We start from the raw sequence: 19292 nt of genomic DNA on the forward strand, positions 1-19292 counted from the left end.
ATATACAATATTTGTTTTTCTCTTTCTGACTTAAGTTCACTCTGTATGACAATCTCTGGATCTGTCCATGTTTCTGTAAATGGCACTATTTCATTCCTTTTTATGGCTGAGTAATATTCCACTGTATATATGTACCACAACTTCTTAGATAAAGTTTCATTAATTTATGTAAAATGTTTTCCCTCTTGGCCCAATGCTAGTTTCAGGGATGGGTGAAAGGCATACTGTTTTTCAACGATTTTTTATCTAAGGAGAATTTGGAACATACTTCATATCTCCTCTCTACTGTAACTTTTAATGTTTAGTACAGTTTTTATCCTTCTATATGTATAATATACTTAAAGCAACATTTGATTTATGCTTTAGGCTAAAGGAAATTATTTTTAAAGAGAGAAATTCCAAACTACAACTCGAAATTATGGTTCACAGACTTCAAAATGAAATTAAAAAACTAACTATTGAATTAATTAAAGCAAGAGATCAACAAGAGGATCACATTAGACACTTAAGAACCCTGGAAAAAGCATTAGAAAAAAAGGAGAGGCAAAAAGGGCAACAGCAAGCAGCACAGGTATTTCTCTATTTTACTCTATCAGTCCCATGAATTAACACATTCATAGCTTCTGTCCTGAAACAAATTATGTCGTTATATAGTAAACATAAAAGATGTTAGGCTGAATGCAAAAATTAGTTTAAATGTACCAGTAATTTAACCTATGGAATCATTTCTTCAATTAGGGCTGCCAGCATTCACAAAGCAGAGTTGGTGGAAATGCTGCAGGTTGTTAGGCTTGTGTTTAAGAGCCAGTTTTTAAATGTCTCCTTGGGGTGCTTGGAGGCTTTTAATTTTCATGCCTTCTGAATGGAAATGTTCAATAAAGTCTGTGGTGAAATAAGAGTTAATGCTAATGTGTTTGATGCTTCTAAGACTACACTTCACTTGACCATAGCATTATTTAATAAATTTTGAAAATCAACTTAGTCACTAGGTCCTATTATTTAGAAGGCACTTGTCTTTGGGGAACTGACATTAAAATAGAAGCAGAGGAGATTATTATCTAAATACGGTAATGGTGTGTATTTTACTCAGATGCAACTTATCCAAGAGGTGGAACTCAAAGCCGCAGCTGCTGATAGAGAAATAAACTTACTTAAAACTTCTCTTCATCAAGAAAAGGAACAGGTGCAACAACTTCATGAACTTCTTGCATTGAAAGAACAAGAACACAGGTAAATAAAATATGTATATTTTAGGAAAATATGGACATTTAAAAATAGGAAAAAGTTATTTGGTTTTCCCGCCTGCCCCTGCCAAGACTAGACAGTGATTGAGCAGTGGTGAAGTCTGGCACAGTTAGCTCATGGAGAATGACATGTTTATGTATGCTTTAGAATCAGTCTTAGAGTTAGAACTAGTAGCTTAAAAACAAATCAGTAACTTTATTGAGGTTGAGGTATGGCCTTATAGCAATGAAGCTCATTTTCCATTTCTCTAAGCCCAACTAAAAGTTGATCATTTTAATACAGAGAAAGCTGTTTTAATTGACTTCCAAGTAACTACTTGTTAAATTATCAGTATTCTTTATCCCTTTGAAGCAGGGTTCAACAAACTTTCTCTGTGAAGGTCCAGATAGAAAATATCAATATTTTAGGCTTTTCAGGTCATGCCTAGCTCTCTCTTTGTACCACAAAAGTAACCATAGACAGCACATAAATGAATGGGCGTGGCTGTGTTTCAGTAAAAGTTTACTTCCCCACAAGAAGGGCAGCAGGCCAGATTTGGTCCATGGGCTGTAGTTTGCCAACACCTGCTTTTTAGAGTCCACAGTAATTTAAGCACATTCAGCTAGTTATCTGCTTACTACCAGCTGAATGATTGCCATGAGTTAATTGTGTTTGTTCTCAGGCCTGTTTTGGTTTTGTCCTTGTGTAAATTAAATTTTAATATATAAATTAAATTTTGATGCTCTGGGGAAAATTGTCATCATATGTGTGGTCAAGACAACTATAAAAGATTGGGGGGCAAATAATCACAAAAATCTAAAAATTGGCACTTAATTTTCTTTTCAGATATCTTTTAACTTGTTTTAGTTTAAAGAAACCAAAACCAGAAATAATGGGTTTTGTTTTATGAGTTTGATTTATTCAAGAAAAATAATGGAGAACTCTGAAGAATGAGTTCACATTTAAATTAAAAAACTGGCCCTATATTAAAAGATTGGTGAAGTTTCACACATAACTTGTTTTCAATTAACCAACCACCAGGACCAGTCAGACTGTATTTATTGTATGTCAAAGACTCAACCAAAGTAGAAGATGCAGTGAGACAGAACCTGACTTCTGTGAATGCACCCAAAGAATTTTAGAAACCATAAAATGATTCTGAACTATCTCAGTGAAGTTAAGATTTGGCATACTCCTCTTATCCCTGTCACCACTGAATGCGCAATCAAAACTCATATTCTTTCTGTATCTACCATCCAGTTTTCTGTGTTTGAAAGTGAGGAGCTGATCTTTAATAATAGGGAATATAGAACATTTAATAACTATTTAAAGACCTTTAAAGTTTTTCTTTCCAGATAAACAGCATCCTGTGATTTTCATTTGTTTTTCATTCCAGGAAAGACCTTGAAACAAGGGAGTTTTTTAGTGAAGCTGAGTTCCAGGAAGCCTTAGCTAAAGAAATTGCTAAAGAAGAGAGAAAACATGAACAAGTTATAAAAGAATACCAAGACAAAATTGATGCATTAAACCAACAGTATATGGATTTAGAAAATGAATTCCGTATTGCTTTAACTGTTGAAGCCAGAAGATTTAAAGATGTAAGAATTGGCGTCTAGCTTTTTATTGAAAACAGAATCAACAAGATATGGTTTGATAAGAGGACTACGTTTTAGAATTCTAGCTCTATTTGCATGTTGGCTATATGATCTTAACCAAATTACTTAAATTCTTAGAGCCTTATTTCTTCACATAAATAATAGCTAATCTTCAGTGCTGTTGCCAAAGCTAAGTGAGGTTATAAATGGTCAAGTAAAGAGAGCACGAATAGGAATTAGGAAACCTGAATCCTCTATTACTGTAGAGCAGGGATTGGCAAACTAAAGTCTCCGGGCTCGATAAATGAAGTTTTATTAGAACAGAGTCATGCTCACGTGTTTACATAGTATCTGTGGCTGCTTTTATGTTATAATAGCAGGGTTGAGGACTTAAAACACAAACACATACGGCCTGGCTAGCCTGCAAAGCCAATTATCTGTGAATTTTATTCTGATTCTAAAAATGAAAGAAGTAAGCTGTTTCCAGAAACAGATATTTTCTAAATATTTGCAGAACTGCTATTTATAATGCAATTTTGAAATATAGGTTAAAGATGGTTTTGAAAATGTTGCAACTGAATTAGCAAAGAGCAAGCATGCTCTTGTTTGGGCTCAACGAAAAGAAAATGAATCTTCCTCTTTAATTAAAGATCTAACCAGTATGGTGAAGGAACAAAAAACAAAACTTGCAGAAGTTTCTAAATTGAAACAGGAAACAGCGACAAATTTACAGGTAAGACGTAACATTATATTTCCTTTTTAATTTTTTGTGTAATTTTCTCAAGAATATTGTGATGATTTTAGGAAGTACACAATTATGAACTAGATAACACTACTTATATATTCTTACGTGTGTGAAAAGTAATATAATTAGGAGATAAACCATGATTGCACAGATTGTATTGCTTATACTAAAATAGTATTTAAGTAAAATAAGTGAATTAATTTTAAGAAGCATACTAAGTTAATGTACCAGTTTTACAGTGATACAGGTTGTTGAAGTTTGGGAAATACATGAATTGTTGATATATTAATTTTGTGGTAGTGGTTGTTTTTACATATACCTAACTATAATAATTTTTTAATTACTTTATTTCTGTTGTCTCAATTTTAAATATTAGTGGTATTTTGCCCAAAAGGATTCACTTTCTATAAGTAACCTTTAGACTATTGATATAAATATTCAATATTTGGTGAGAAATTTTGAGTATTACATGTGTAGTTGCTCTTTTAAGATATTAAATAAAATTCAGAGCGTTTAAAGGAGTAGGCTCTTAAAATTTGACTTTTTATTTCATGACCTACATTTATCTTTAGTTAATAAAATTTAAACATTTTCTGATGTAAAATTTAGGAACATTTACTTTGTATTTGCTTAAATAACATTTTTTCTCATTATAAAATGCAAAAAGAAAATAAAGAAGCACTTAAATATAATAATTACTTTGCATTTTTTTTCAATGTGTTTTGGTGGTATACAGAATCAAATCAACACACTTGAAATTTTAATTGAAGATGACAAGCAGAAGAGTATTCAAATAGAACTTCTCAAGCATGAAAAAATGCAGCTTATTTCCGAACTAGCAGCCAAGGAATCGCTAATTTATGGTTTAAGGACAGAAAGAAAAGTATGGGGACATGAGTTGGCACAACAGGGTAAAATTCTCTATTTTCAAAGGGAAAAAATAGCCCATTCTGCTAATCCAACAAATCTGGGTATTAGGAAAGGAAGGGCTTAACTCTGCCTAGACATACCAAGAAAGAAGGTGACACTGTATATGAAAAGAGAAGTAGTCATTTGCCAGTCAAACAGGAATGAAATTATACCTAGGAATTGGGAAGTAGTTTATTACACCTGTTATGAAGTTATAGCTCTGATTTTTTTGCTGTTGGTTTTCTTCCCCACTATAATTTGGTTACGTTTCTGAACAGGTATACGTTTACAATGCTACAACTGAATAAGTCATTGAAAACAATTCTTTCTTATCTAGTGATTTTAAATTATTTGTACATATGCAGCATTCATTTTTTTTTAGCTAAAAATGTTGGTAACATTTATGTTGTTATATGTGGAGAAATGTGAAATCGTTTATGAATGAAAACCACTTTAGGTTCAGGTAAACTTACCCTCAGTCTGATTCCCTTTCCAGTCACCATAAGGCAAGAGATATATACCATTTTAAGGCATTCTTAGAGACTTTACAAATTATGAATAGTAGGTGTTGGCCTAAATGGAACATTGTTCATTTGTCCATTCCATATAGAAATCTGTAATATGATTTTGTTGGGACAGCATAACATGACCCATTAAATATTTCATGTCTGAGTTAGTTGTTCATGATTTGTGGTTTTAGGTTCTCAAATAGCCACTGTTGTTTAGAAGGCCTTTTTGTTCTTTTCCCCTTTCCTCTTCATATTGTGTGCTATTATATATTTTGTTTCTTTATTCAGCTTTTCTTTTTATTTGCTATATTATACATTGTAAAATTAGATGTTCATAAAATATAAATTCTCCAAGGTCTTTTTAAGTTTTTTACTGATGATGTTTGTTTCTTAGGATCTTCTCTAGCCCAAAATCATGGGAGACTAGAGGCTCAAATTGAAAGTTTGTGTAGGGAGAATGAATCTCTGCGAAAGGCAAGTGAACGTGATAATGACACATTAAGAATTAAGTGCAAAATCGTAGAAGACCAAACTGAAACCATTGGAAAATTAAAAGAAGTAAGTTTGACATTTTATTATAGGAAAAGAGCATGTGGAAAGTTTGAAAAATCTGTGGATCAAAGTATAATAATAAATATTTGTCTCAATGCATCCCAACTGTTATGGAATTTAAGACATATTATCATGTTTTTTCTTTTATGTTTGCCTCTTTGCTTTTAAAAGTTATATATGACATTTATTTATTAACTTATTAACTTGAAATTACTTTTACCTCAAAATTTTATGGAAAATGTTATTATGGCCCTTTGAAATAATTGGAAGTAGTGTCCATAAAGGGTTAGGAACCACAAAAACAAATATTTTATTTAAACTTTTCATTGTTTAGTATCTTCCAGTATTGCTAATTCACGTCTCGAAATTATGACAGAACCTACTATCCTATATTTTAAAGTATTTGAATAGAAAGAACGTAAAAGATTCATGCTTGTTCCCAAGGGAAACCATTTTTACCCTCTTCTTCAATATGGCCTATCTTAAGAGAGAATACTAACAGGATCACTTGTTTCAAAGTATCTTACATGAAAATTTCCAGAGAAATATTCTGAAAGTTAGCTTGAACAGTGAACCAAATTTGAACTCCAAAATTTTCTTCTAGAGATTATCTTTAAGGTATAAAAATAGCTGAGAAAAGGGTTTTTAAGAAACTTGTAAGTGAGATTATCACCCATAAAGTTAGGAACTCATTCTTTAGAGTAATTATAACTACCTAAGATTTGATTTTTTTTTCCCCTTAGTCATTTTTAAGAAACTCCTTGAGAACTTAACTTCGTCAAGTACAGAAAATAAAGAAACATATTTATCACCATGTTGCTATATCCATAGCTAGATTTAGGCTGTGAATGCTAGAACTGTATTACCCTAAACAATTATATTGGTTTTTTGGTTTTGCATGAAACCAGAATTTCAATTATATCTGTCATACATGCCAAGCTACACTGAAAATTATTTAAAATTTTTAGCAGTGAGCATCTTTTCTTGTTTAAAAATCTATACCTGGTATAATACTTGTGGTTGACATAACTACTTCCACAGTAAGACTACTGCTTATTAATCTCTGAGCAGAGTTTTGGGAGGAAATGACTAGTAATGAATAACATAGCGGAGCCAAAAAACAGATGACTTTTAGTTTTAGATTTTTGGTTAAAAAAAAAAGTTTTCAAATTTTCAACTCATCATTTTTCTTTTCACAACTTAGTACACTTACTTTAAAGAACACTGTATCAGCCTCAAAGATATGAGCATTAATGGTGCATTCCATCTAATCACAGAACATACAGAGATAGCTAGGCATAATTTCTTTTAGCAGTAAATTCATCATAGCTAATAACTTAAAGGGATAGTGACCTAATCTGCAAAATTTGGAGTTCGATGTTTTCAATTAAGTAGATCCTGTAGTTAGCTTCTGACTATGGAAATCAGAAACAAATCTTTTGAGATTTGGTTTCCTCCTATGTCTTATTTTGGTACTTTTAAGTATGGATCACAAAATTCTCTGATGCTACAATGTTATTCTTTTTATTAATGGAGTTTTTCATAAGAATCTTCTATAGCTTTTGTGGATTCCTAATATAATATGTGTCAAGACTGCTCTCCTCTAAGTACTTACTTAAGTATTACTCTTAAGTACGAGAGTTGTGTGGAGAAAATAAACAATTCGTGCCTTTTATGCAAATGTTGGTCAAGACTAGAAGACTACCTGATACCTTTGCTTAGAATTTTTAGATATATAGCACACTGAGGAATTGAACCACATTTTTTAAAATACTGATGAATTCATGCCTAAATTAGCCTTGTTCAGTATTTGTTTGTTTGCCTGCATCTTCTTCCCAAAAGGGAAAAAAAGGCAAGGTGGGGCAGGGGAAACAGGGTAAAAACAAAAACTACCAATTTCATCTTTTCACACGTTTGGAGACTGATATCAGTAGTTGGTGTTATAGCAGGGCTGTTCCAGCCATTCAGGCATACCCCCTTAAAGCAAACATGTTCACTGAAGTAAGTAACCCATATAAGGCCTAATACCTGCAAACACTTAACAGTGCCTAAGGTCGTCTTGAGCTTTCATTATCCTCTGATTTGTAATATGCAAATAGAGGATAAAGTATGACTCACAGTATAGAAGATATAATAAAAGGAAGTTTTGGAGGATGTAGAGCCTATTTTCATGTGACATTGTAATAGTGATGAAATCATACTTTATTTTAAAGTATTTGCTCACCCTAATGCAAAAGACGCTTGTTAGCATAGTAGAAATAGCATTTTAATTTGTGTCATACATGTACAGTGAACATGTCTCTGCTGTATTCCATGTTAATTGAAATTTTCATTGCACAGTTTTCTTTTCCTTCTCTTCTGCTCCCTGTGTGTGGTTGGTAGTTACTAACTTAATGAAATAAAAAGTGTAAATAGTTCATCTTTCTTAGTGGCAGTTAAAACAAAGTAGTAGTGCTATTCCTTACTGATTGTGATTTTTAAAATGTTCTGTAAATCTTTTCTAAAACATTCTTTGAATGTTCAATTTATTTTTTAGTCTGTAGTTTTTATAATAATTTTAAACCATATTGAATTAATTAGGAAATGAGATATTCAAGATTAATAAAAATAATTATTTTTTAAAATAATGATTTTTTTTCTGTAAAAATGAAGTGTTTACAGGAAAGAGAGGAACAAATCAAAATATTGCACGAAAAGATCACTGAAATACAAAAATGTACCCAAGAACAACTTGATGAAAAATCTTCACAACTGGATGAAATAATTGAGAAATTAGAAAGACACAATGAAAGAAAAGAAAAACTAAAACAGCAGTTGAAAGTAAAGGAATTAGAACTCGAAGAAATTAGAAAAGCTTACAGGTATTATACGAATTTCCTGTTGAGAAATAACATGTGGCTTAATAATTTCATATAACCAATTTTATTTTTTTAATTATTTCTTCTCATATTAGTACACTTAATCAGAAGTGGCATGATAAAGGAGAGCTTCTGTGTCATCTTGAAATGCAAGTAAAAGAAGTGAAAGAAAACTTTGAAAACAAAGAAAGGAAACTTAAAGCAGAAAGAGACAAAAGTATTGAACTGCAAAAGTAAGGATTAAGTCCTAAAGTATGTGGGATATCTTTAAACATAAAACTGAATTGGGATGGGTGGGTTGTGTAGAACGGCGGGGGGATGGGGGTGAGGAGGGTAAAAACATGTTGGACATAGGTATTTGCCAAGTACTTTATTTCCATTCCATCTATAAAATGAAGATTATAATAGTTCCTACCTTAATGTTTGATGTGAGGTTTAAACTTTATGTATATGTGTATTTATATCTATATGGTTTGTATGGATTATTTAGCATTTAAATAGTACCTGACACATAGTAATTGCTGTATAAATATTTCATTTTTATTACTGTGATTATTGTTTTCAAACTCTGTTTGAATGAAAGCAGCAAGTGATATTTTTGGCTGTTGTATGTGGAGTTTAGAGGAGGAAATCACTGACTACCAGGGACAGTGAGCTCCTGAAGAAGCTAAAACAGATTTAGGTAGCAGTTGGCCTGCACCAGCTGAGGATAAAAGTTGATTTTAAAGAAGGGGAAGAAAATGTATACATATATGCCATTGTTTTATGGATTTTATAAAATACTCTAGAGGAAATGAGGGTTTTACCTTGTAAGCTGTATAACTAGACTTGTTAAAATAATTTACAAAGTTGACTGCCTTAAAAATTAGGTAGCATGGTTTAGTGACCAGTGCTCATGTCAAGATACAGAATGGCATAGATAACATGGCATATAGGTAGCCCAAAAATCTCATATAGAGGTAGGTTCCCATTATATCAAGTCTAATAGAACCTGGAAATTTGATTTCTCATACTTTAATTCTTTATAAATGAAAAGGTGTTATTATACTCCCCAGAAAGTTTTGATTGATAATACAGTCATTTGTTTATTTGCTAATGGACCCTGTTCCACTTCGCTTTACAACCAAGCACTAATACAGAGACCTTGACTTGGAACCCATTACAGTTTTCTCTCCTGCTGGTCACAGCTTTGCAATTTGGAGTCCTTTTGATCCTAAAAGAAACAATCATTTCATATAACTAGCAGTTCCTAAACTTAATAAAAATCATAAATAAAGCCTGACAATTTTTAGAATCTCTTATATTGCATTGTTTATCATGTCTTTAAGAGCAAAACAATAAAGGCCTGATTTTATACATTAATGCTTTTACGACTAAGATTGATATATGATTTTTAATTTAATGGAATTTTAATAAAATAAGTAAATTATTATTCATAAGAATAGATTTTATTTGCATAGTTTCTTATAATGTATAAATTGATTTTTTTCTTATATCTTATTTTGAACCCAGCAATAATTCTGTGAGGTTGGCTGAACAGGCAGGATTATTGTGTTTTATAGTTGACAAACTTTAAACACAGAGTTTGTGACTCACCCTTAGTCTCATAGCTACCAACTGTTGCAACTGGGAATAAAAAAAAATGCTTTTGATTCATGGTCCTGATGCTGTAAACTCAGCCTCTGTACACTGGTGGAGAATCAAGTCTCAGAGACAGAGTTTCAGGTGAAATAGAGAAGAATAGCTTTATTGCTTTGCTGGGCAAAGGGGGACACAACAGGCTCGTGCCTCAAAAAACTGTGTCCCAACCTGGGAAGTGAGGAGTTTTATAGCAATGGTTCAAGGGCAGAGTGACTAATAAGGATCCGGGTGTGTGCAGTGCCTGCACTCCTTTAATCTGGCCTCAGGTGGTCTCCTGATGAGCTTCTCTGGTTCCTTTAATCTGGCATCAGGTGGTCTTCTCCCTAGTCTCTGTGTCCCCTCCCTTCCCTCATTAGCAGCTGTTTGAATCTGCCCTTTGGAACTCAGGGAAGGTCATGGATGCTGGAGTCTATTCCCTACAAACAAGAAATGGGGACACAGAAAGGCTTCCATGCCCAGGAGCCCCACAGGGTCCTGCTCGGTTTCAGTCCCAATGTTCAATCCGGTATTACAATGGGCTATGCCAAAATCAGGAAGTTTGTTCATTATGGACTTAACATTTTTAACAAAATTATTCATACTTAATACAAAGGAATGGGTATTTGGCCTATAAGAAACTTTTAGGACTAAAATTTTGTGAATACTGTTTATAATTTGTTTATTAACATAGGGTTTTATCCATTAAGCATTAACATAGGGAAGTCAGACATATATGCTTACAAACTTGAACCTTCCTATAGTATATATACCTCAAATTATTATCACACTGCTAATACGTGGAGGAAAAAAAGATTGATAGTAGCATCTATGAAGGTGCTTATAAACCATGTTCTTAGACTCAAAATAAATGAGAACCAATGTACTCTAACTTTCAGAGGGTAATAGTGTAACAAACTTCCATTGATATTACCCTACTCTATTCTGTTACTAAGATTCTGTTGGATGGTGAACTACTTATATCTTTAGTTACTGAAGATAGCCCTTTGCTATTTAATGGAGTTATGCTTCCATTAAAATATGAATGTAAGAGCTTCCATCTAAAAAGACAAAAAACAGCCTAATTTTTATATGTACAGGTAGATATGTGGGTTTGTTTTGTTTTTAAGGGATGCAATAGAAAAGCTTCATAGTATGGATGATGCCTTTAAAAAACAAGTTGATGCAATTGTTGAAGCTCATCAAGCTGAAATAATACAGCTGGCAAGTGAAAAGCAGAAATGTATTGATTCTGCAAATTTAAAGGTACTGTAAGTAAAATTCACTTTGATAATCAGTATTAAATTGTTATAGCTAAGTAAATTGGATCTTTGACAATGATAAAAGAGAAAAGGAAGCATGATTTAATAACCAAATAGATATGAAGAAAATTGCCAGTACAATCATGAAGCCATACCAAAATGTCAGTAATACTTAGATTAGTTGTAGAATATAATTTTAATGAAACCAAGATTATAAGTTTGATTCTGATGTGCACCTGCTCCATGAACTCTGGATAAAAATTTCCGTATCCCTAGCCAATTTCAGCTGGAAGCCCCTTTGGTTACACATAGGCAAGATGAGAATGTGAATGTATTAAATACAGTCCATCACTACCTAGGACAAGTTCTCAAGGAGTGTTTTATTATCAATTAGGGTTCAAAATTATCAAGTTTCTCATTTTAATACCATTGACAAAGGAATGGGTTAGGATGATAATAAATCAGAGGCAAACATCAGAATTACCTGCAGAGCTTTTTAATAATACATATGCATGTGCTTCCCCCTCAGACTTTCATTCACTAAGACTGGGATCAGACCCAGGTATTTTCCTCAACAGGTGATTCCGATATGACCCCTCTGTTAAGATCCACTAGATGAGCAGACAGTTATGAATTTCCATTTTTCCCTGATTTTGAAGTAATAATAAGAAACAGATATCTTTAAGACTGGAGATTTAGAAATCAGCAACTGGAAAAGGAAAAGAGTTAATAGAAAAGGAAAGTAATACTTCATATATTATAATCAAGGTTGTATAATTAAATGACATTACCATCATGAGTCTATGTAACCAGAAAGAGGGATTTAGGTCTTTGGAAATAATCACAATGAATAAGGAAATATAACTTGTTCAAAATTTAGTTCTTTATTTCATTTCAAGCCAACAGATGTTTCAGATATCTTATTTAAAATCTACTGATTGTTGAACAAGAGTACATTAGGTATTACTAAATAAAGTATAAAAGTAGGCCTTTAGCTAAAAGGAAAATACTGTGTTTGATTATGGACATCTTGCCAATATGATGTAATATCAAAGGGAGGTGTTTGTTACAGAATAGAAAAATTTCACCAAAGCTTAAATGTGGTAATCATGAAAAAAAATTTTAAGGCATCACATAGAGCTCATCATTTAAATCAGGAAAAATGTTAGTTTTCAAAGGGAAAAAAATTAGGAAGTCTGTATTAGAGATTAGGAAGAGGGAAGTAAACAGAAAGCGATGGTTATATTGGTAGTACTCTCAGGAATGTTGTATGTTAGGAGAGAGAGTTTCAAGCAGAAATTAATAGTATCAAATACATTGAATCCTAGGAGAATGTAGGTGAACAATAAATCATAAGATGATCTCTCAAAAAGATGGTAATTTATAACCACCACCAGCAATTTTAGAAATGCAGTGTTTAAATTAAAGAGTTTCTTTGGGAACGGAGGTTGTTTCAGTTTTTAAAGTCTGTAAGGGTAAGTCAAATTCATGATTCGGCATTCATAATCAGCACAGGACAGTGGAAAGATTAAGTCAGAAGACTGGGTATCATCCAAATATGCTACTGAGAAGCTACACGACTTGAACAAGTTTTCTAAATTATAAAATAGAGTTAAAATAAATTACCATGTGTTCATCACAAGAACCTATGAGAAATAAATGGATAATACACATGTAAGTACTTTGTATACAGTATAACATTTTCCCTATTAGTATTTGAACAAGTTAACATTTTATTAACCTCTGTGCTTTAAATGAACATCACAAAATACAAAATGTATAAGAATAAATTTTTTACTTTTTGCATTTTTTAAAATACATTTTCATTAAGAAATGTAAATGTTATAAAATTTATATGTTGATTTAGGTTCATCGAGTTGAAGAAGAAATGCGTGGACTTCTGGAAGAAACATGCAAGAACAAAAAAGCAATGGAAATAAAAATTAAGCAACTTGCTTTTGCTCTAAATCAAATTCAGCAAGAAATGTGATGGTTCTGAGAATGGATTGAATTGAAATGAACCAGCAGACCTATTGTAAAAATGATTAAATATTGTGATAGTAGTAACTGCTATGACTTTGAAATGTCTCTTTCTACACATTTCATTCTGATTATATTTTAAAAGGCTTGATCAAGTATTTATTAATTGTATATGTAGGTTTTTTATAATAAATTGTTGACAATTATGTGTATTAGAAAGACCTATCAAAATAACTAGACTTAAAACACTTTTTCTTGTTTCTGTGCTATACATTGTTTGGTAATTACACATTTGCCTACAAATATGTTAATGAAAATTAAGATTATTATTTTGACTATATGAGGGAAAGTATTTTAATATTGTTGTTAACCTTACTGTATTGATGAAGAACTAATTATATTTATTGGTTGTCCTTTAGTTGACATAGTGCCATTCTTTTAAAATGCTCATAAATGTAGCTAAAAAATATTTTAAATCTGTGTAAGGGATGTGGTATATTTAAGAATGCATATGTATGCATCTCCACATCACTCATAATGATCCCTTTTTATATAATGCACATGACTTTTTCATTAAAGATTACATTTAAGGTTTTATAAACATTGTCTCAAGAGGAACACTACTGTTCCACTGTCATTCTTTCATTTTCCCTTTTTAGTTACTATTTATGAAGAGAATTCTTATTTTGTAACTGGAAACAGTTTTCTTCCATTTCATATCAGTTCACTTATTACTATTTCACTTTTGTCATCTCTTATGTTCCTCTGTATGCAGAACAAAGATCTAAATACTATTCTCCTTACTATTTCTGAAAGAATATAATACCAAATTCTTAACTAATAGCCAGTGAACTAAGTTTTTAAAATTAAATGGAATCAGAAAAAATGTAAATGTAAAGAGAGGGCCCCATTTTGTTATAGGCAAGATTTATACTGAAATCCGTGGGACATCAAGCATGTCAGTATATGTAATGGGAGTCTGTGGGGGAGGGGAGGACATAAGACATATTGGGGAAAATAATGGCTGAAAACTTCCTAAATTTGATGAAAAAGATTAACCTACAGATTCAAGAACTTCAGTAAAACCCAGGATAAGCACAAAGAGAACCACACCTAGACACTTTACAGTCAAACTGTTGGGAAAATCTTGAAAGCAGTAAGAAAATATGATTTATTTCATATAAAGGAACAATATAACTAACAGTTGACTCCTCATCAGAAATAATGGAGACCAGAAGGCAGTGAAAGACATATTTTAGGTACAGGAAGAAAAGGAACAGTAAATCAAGAATTCTACATCCAACAAAACTATCCCTCAGAATAAATGCAAAACAAAGGAGACTAGAAGCAGTGGGCTGACAGAGTACTCAAAGAAAAAAAAAATTAGCTGAGAATCTTATATCCTGCAAAACTATCTTTTAAACATGAAACCAAAATCAAGTCATTCCCAGGTAACTGAGAAAATGTGTTCCTACCAGACCCACCTTACAACAAAGGCTGAAGGAACTTCTTAAGGCTTCAGATCCTTTCAGAAGGTGACCCTAGAGAGTAATTTGAATACACATGAGAAGAAAAACAAAAACACTGGTAAAGGTAATTATGTAATTATAAAAGAATATAAATACATATTTCTTTTCCTTCCATCCCTTAGCTGATTAAAAAAGCAAATATATAAAACAATGTGTATAATTGTATTATTGGGAGTAAAACATAAAATGTAATATTTCTCAATATCAGCACAAAGGTGGGTGAAAGCAAAGCTGTACGGAAGCAAGGAAGTAACAGACAGTAACTTGAAATCACAGGAACAAGTGACAATAATAAATGAAAATAAATATGAAAATTTATAAATATATAAACTATAAATATATATTTGCTCTCCTTAGACTTTAAGTTATATAAAACAACTATAAAAACATAGTTGTAATTATAAAATAGATGTAACATATATAACAAAAAGCACAAAAAGAGGAAGAGAACAGAGCTATATAGGAGAAAGATTCTATATTTCACTGAAACTGGGTTAGTATAAATCTGTTTTATATTCTGATAAGGTATATATAAGCCCTTGTGAAGCCATTAAGGAAGTAACTCAAAATAGGTAACTAAAAAATAGTTAAAGGGAATTAAAATGTTATACTAGAAAATATTTGTGTAATACAAAAGAAGCAGTAGAGCAATAAAAAAGTATAAAGCAATTATTAAATGCAATAAAAAAGACAAGATATTTAGAAAACAAAAAGTAAAATGGCAGAAATAAGTTCAACTCATGTATAATTCAACTACATCAATAATTATGTTAAGTGTGACTGGATTAAATAATCCAATCAAAAGACAAAAATAGACAAGAAAACAAGATCCAACTATATGTTGCCTACAAGACACTTTCAATTCAAATATGCAAATAGGTTGAAAGTAAAAGGACAGAAAAAGATATGTAAATAGCAACCATAAGAAAGGTGGAGTGGCTATACTAATATCAGACAAAATAGACTTTAAAACAAAAAATGTACTAGTAGGAAAGATGATAAAATGTCAATTTATCAGGAATATATAATAATTATTAACATGGATGTACCTACCGACATATTCCCAAAATTCATGAAGCAAAATTGACAGGCTTGAAGGGAAAAAAAGGTAATTCAACAGTAACAGAAAATTCATTACTTCACTTTCAATAATGGATAGAACAATGAGGCATAAGATCAACAAGAGAACAGAAGACTTCAACAACACTAAACCAACTAGGCCTAACAGACATCTGCAGGACACTTTCAACAACAGCAGAATCTTTACATTCTTCTGAAGTGCACATGGAACATTCTGCAGTATAGATTAGATGGAAGGTCAAAAAGCAAGCCTCAATGGGTTTAGAAGTATTGAAATCACACAAAGTATGCTCTGTGACCACAGTGAACTGAAATTAGGAAGGAATAACAAATTTTGGTAATTTACAATTATGTGGAATTAAACAACACACTCCTAAATAAGTACTGGATCGAAGAATAAATCACAAGGGAAATTAGAAAAATTCTTTGAGGTGAATGGAAATGAAAAGAATGTAACAAAATTTATGAGATGTAACTAAAGTAGTTGTCAGAAGGAAATTTTTATCTGCAAGCAACTACATTAAAAAAGAAGAAAAACCTGAAATTAATATTCTAACCTTCCACCTATAAATACTGGGAAAAGTGGAGCAAACTAAAGCCAAAGCAGACAGATTGAAGGAAATAAAAATTAGAGCAGAAATTAATGAAAATAGAAAAACAATACAATCAATGCACCTAAAATTTTGACTTTGAAAAATCAACAAAATTGACAAACCTTGAGCTAAATTAATTAAGGAAAAAAGGGCTCAAATTACTAAAATCAGGAATGAGCACAAGAAAATAATAATAATAAGGGTGGGAGGAAACTTTGGAAGTTGTTGAATATGTTTATGGCCTTAATGATGGTGATAGTTTCATGAGTTTATACTTATCCCCACTCATCAAATTGTACAGATTATGTACAGCTTTTACATGTCAATCATACCTTAATACAGTGGTTTAAAATAAAAAGAACAACTCCACAGGCAATAGAATCAAAAAGAATAAAATTCTTAGGTATAAATTTAACAAAAGTGCAAATCTCGTACGCTGAAAACTACAAAACATGGTTGAAAGGAAACAAAGAAGACAATATTCATGGATTGGAAGACTTAAGGTGGTAATTCTCCCCAAATTCATCTACAGATTAAATGCAATCCCTACCAAAATCTCAGCTAGCTTATTTGCATAAATTGACAACATGGTCTCTAAAATCCATACAGAAATTCAAGGGACCTAGACTATCAAAACAATCTTGAAAAAGTTGGAAAACTCACACTTCCTCATTTAAAAGCTTACTAGAAAGGTACAGAGGGACAGCAGCCAAGGTAGCAGAGTAAAAGGACCCTAAGCTCACCTCCTCTCAGGAGCACACAAAAATAACAAAAATCTGCAGAATAACCATCATTTAAAAAGACTGAAACCTACCAGAAAATATCCTCTACAGCTAAAGACATAAAGAAGGAACCACAATGAGATTGGTAGGAGGGGCAGACTCATGATATAATCAAATCTCATCCCCCCAGGGTGGGTGATCCACAAACTGGAGAATAATTATATTACAGAGGTTCTCCCACAGGAGTGAGAGTTCTGAGCCCCAGCCTGGGGTTCCAACATTGTGAAGAGGAGTTCCCAGAGCATTCAGTTTTGAAGGCCAGTGGGGCTTAATTGCAGGAGCTCCACTGGATTGGGGGAAATAGAAACCTCACTCCTAAAGGGCACACACAAAATCTCATGCATACCAGGACCAAGGGCAAAAGGAGTAATTTGATAGGTGCTTGGGCCAGACCTACCTGCTGGTCTTGAAGCATCTCCTGGAAAGGTGGGTGGCAGCTGTGGCCCACCATGGGGACATAGACACTGATGGCAGAGATATGGGGGTGTGTTCATCTATATGAACTCTCACTGGAGGGAGACATCTTGCTTGGGTCCTTAGCACCAAGACCTGGCCCCACCCAACAACCTGTAGGCTCTAGTGCTGGAATGCCTCAGGCCAAACAACAAACTGAGTGGGGACACAGCCCCACCCATCAGCAGACAGGCTCCTAAAGACTTCCTGAGCCCACAGACACCTCTAGACACGCCCCTAGACATGGCGCTGCCCACCAGAGGACCAAGACCAATTCCAGCACAAGTCTCTAGACCAGCCTCAACCACCAGGGGGCAGGCACCAGAAGCAAGAAAACTAAAGTCCTGCAGGCTGCAGACAGAGTCCACAAATGCAGGCCAGACATTATCCTGGGACCAGCTGGTCCCTAGCCATTGGGTGACGAGAGGGGAGTACACTGCTGGGATGCATAGGACATCTCCTACAGAGGGCCACTTCTCCAAGGTTGAGAAACATAAAAAGACTGCACTCTTAAAGGGCATGCACAAAATCTCACACACTCTGGGACCCAGTGCAGAAGCAGTGGTTTGAAAGGAGCCTGGGTGAGACCTAACCTGCTGATCTTGGAGAGTTTACTGGAAAGGCAGGAGGCAACTGAGCTCACCCTAGAGACATAGACACTGGGACAGCCATTTGAGGGAGCTCATTCTACCATGTGGACACTGGTGCTGGCAAGCGCCAACTTAGAATCTTCCCTCTAGCTCATAAGCCTCAGGACCCAGGCCTGCCCCCACGCACCAGCCTATAGTCACCAACACTGGGACAACACAGTAGGCAGGGACAAAGCCCCCTGCACACACACACACCAGCATAGAAGCTGCCTTAAGACTCAATGAGCCCACAGCCTCCCCTGGACATGACCCTGCCACCAGAGGGCCGAGGAACTTGTCCCCACACACCAGTGTGCAGGCCTAGACCTGGGACCCCAGGGCCCTGCAACCAGAGACTCTAGTACCCAGATCCATGTACCAGTGGGCAGGCAACAACCTCAGAATCCCTGGCCTCGCTCACCAATGAGCCTGCTCTAGCCTTGGGATCAGTCTCACAGACCAGAGGGCAGACACCAGCCCCAGGACAACTGCAGCCCCACAGCCTGTGGACCCAGCCCACCCACCAACAGTCCAGCCCCAGCCCTGGGACTGGCTGGGCCCTGGCCCTGTCCACCAGCAGGCCAACACAAGCTTCAGAACATCCCAGACCCCGCAGCCAGGGGTGTCAGGAACCAGTCCCATCCAATAACAGCTCTGGGACACCCTGGGCCCTGAAGGCAGAACTCAGGACATCGCTCTGCCTATGGGTAGGTCATCACTAGCTCCAGGACATGGCTTCACCCACCATTGGGCAGGAACCAACCCTGGGATCTCCTGGAACCTGACAGCCCACCAGTGAGTGAGTACTAACTGTCTGGGGTTCCACCACCAGCTACCTCATGACATAGCCTCAACAACGAATGGTCAGCAGCCTCCAAACAAGGCAGAGCCTGGCAACCAACTGGACCAGGGACCAACCAAGCCTACCAGACTTCCCACAGTAGTCAGCGCACCACAACAGAAGGACCCAAGCAG

General features: G+C 34.3%; 1 protein-coding gene across 4 annotated transcripts in view; it reads left to right on the forward strand.

Moving 5' to 3' along the window:
* LRRCC1 (leucine rich repeat and coiled-coil centrosomal protein 1) overlaps positions 1 to 13812 on the forward strand; it is a 35197-nt gene extending 21385 nt beyond the window's left edge. For all 4 annotated transcript variants that reach the window (XM_061171321.1, XM_061171322.1, XM_061171323.1 and 1 more), the window contains 10 exons: positions 367 to 571; positions 1091 to 1230; positions 2621 to 2822; positions 3367 to 3552; positions 4301 to 4475; positions 5377 to 5540; positions 8187 to 8395; positions 8488 to 8625; positions 11140 to 11275; positions 13139 to 13812. In XM_061171321.1, coding sequence (XP_061027304.1) covers positions 367 to 571; positions 1091 to 1230; positions 2621 to 2822; positions 3367 to 3552; positions 4301 to 4475; positions 5377 to 5540; positions 8187 to 8395; positions 8488 to 8625; positions 11140 to 11275; positions 13139 to 13261 — 1678 coding nt within the window. In that variant the 3' untranslated portion in view covers positions 13262 to 13812. The remainder of the gene's footprint in view (positions 1 to 366; positions 572 to 1090; positions 1231 to 2620; positions 2823 to 3366; positions 3553 to 4300; positions 4476 to 5376; positions 5541 to 8186; positions 8396 to 8487; positions 8626 to 11139; positions 11276 to 13138) is intronic.
* The last annotated feature ends 5480 nt before the right edge of the window (positions 13813 to 19292 follow it).

Source organism: Eubalaena glacialis, chromosome 17, assembly GCF_028564815.1.
Source record: "Eubalaena glacialis isolate mEubGla1 chromosome 17, mEubGla1.1.hap2.+ XY, whole genome shotgun sequence".
Lineage (NCBI taxonomy): Eukaryota > Metazoa > Chordata > Mammalia > Artiodactyla > Balaenidae > Eubalaena > Eubalaena glacialis.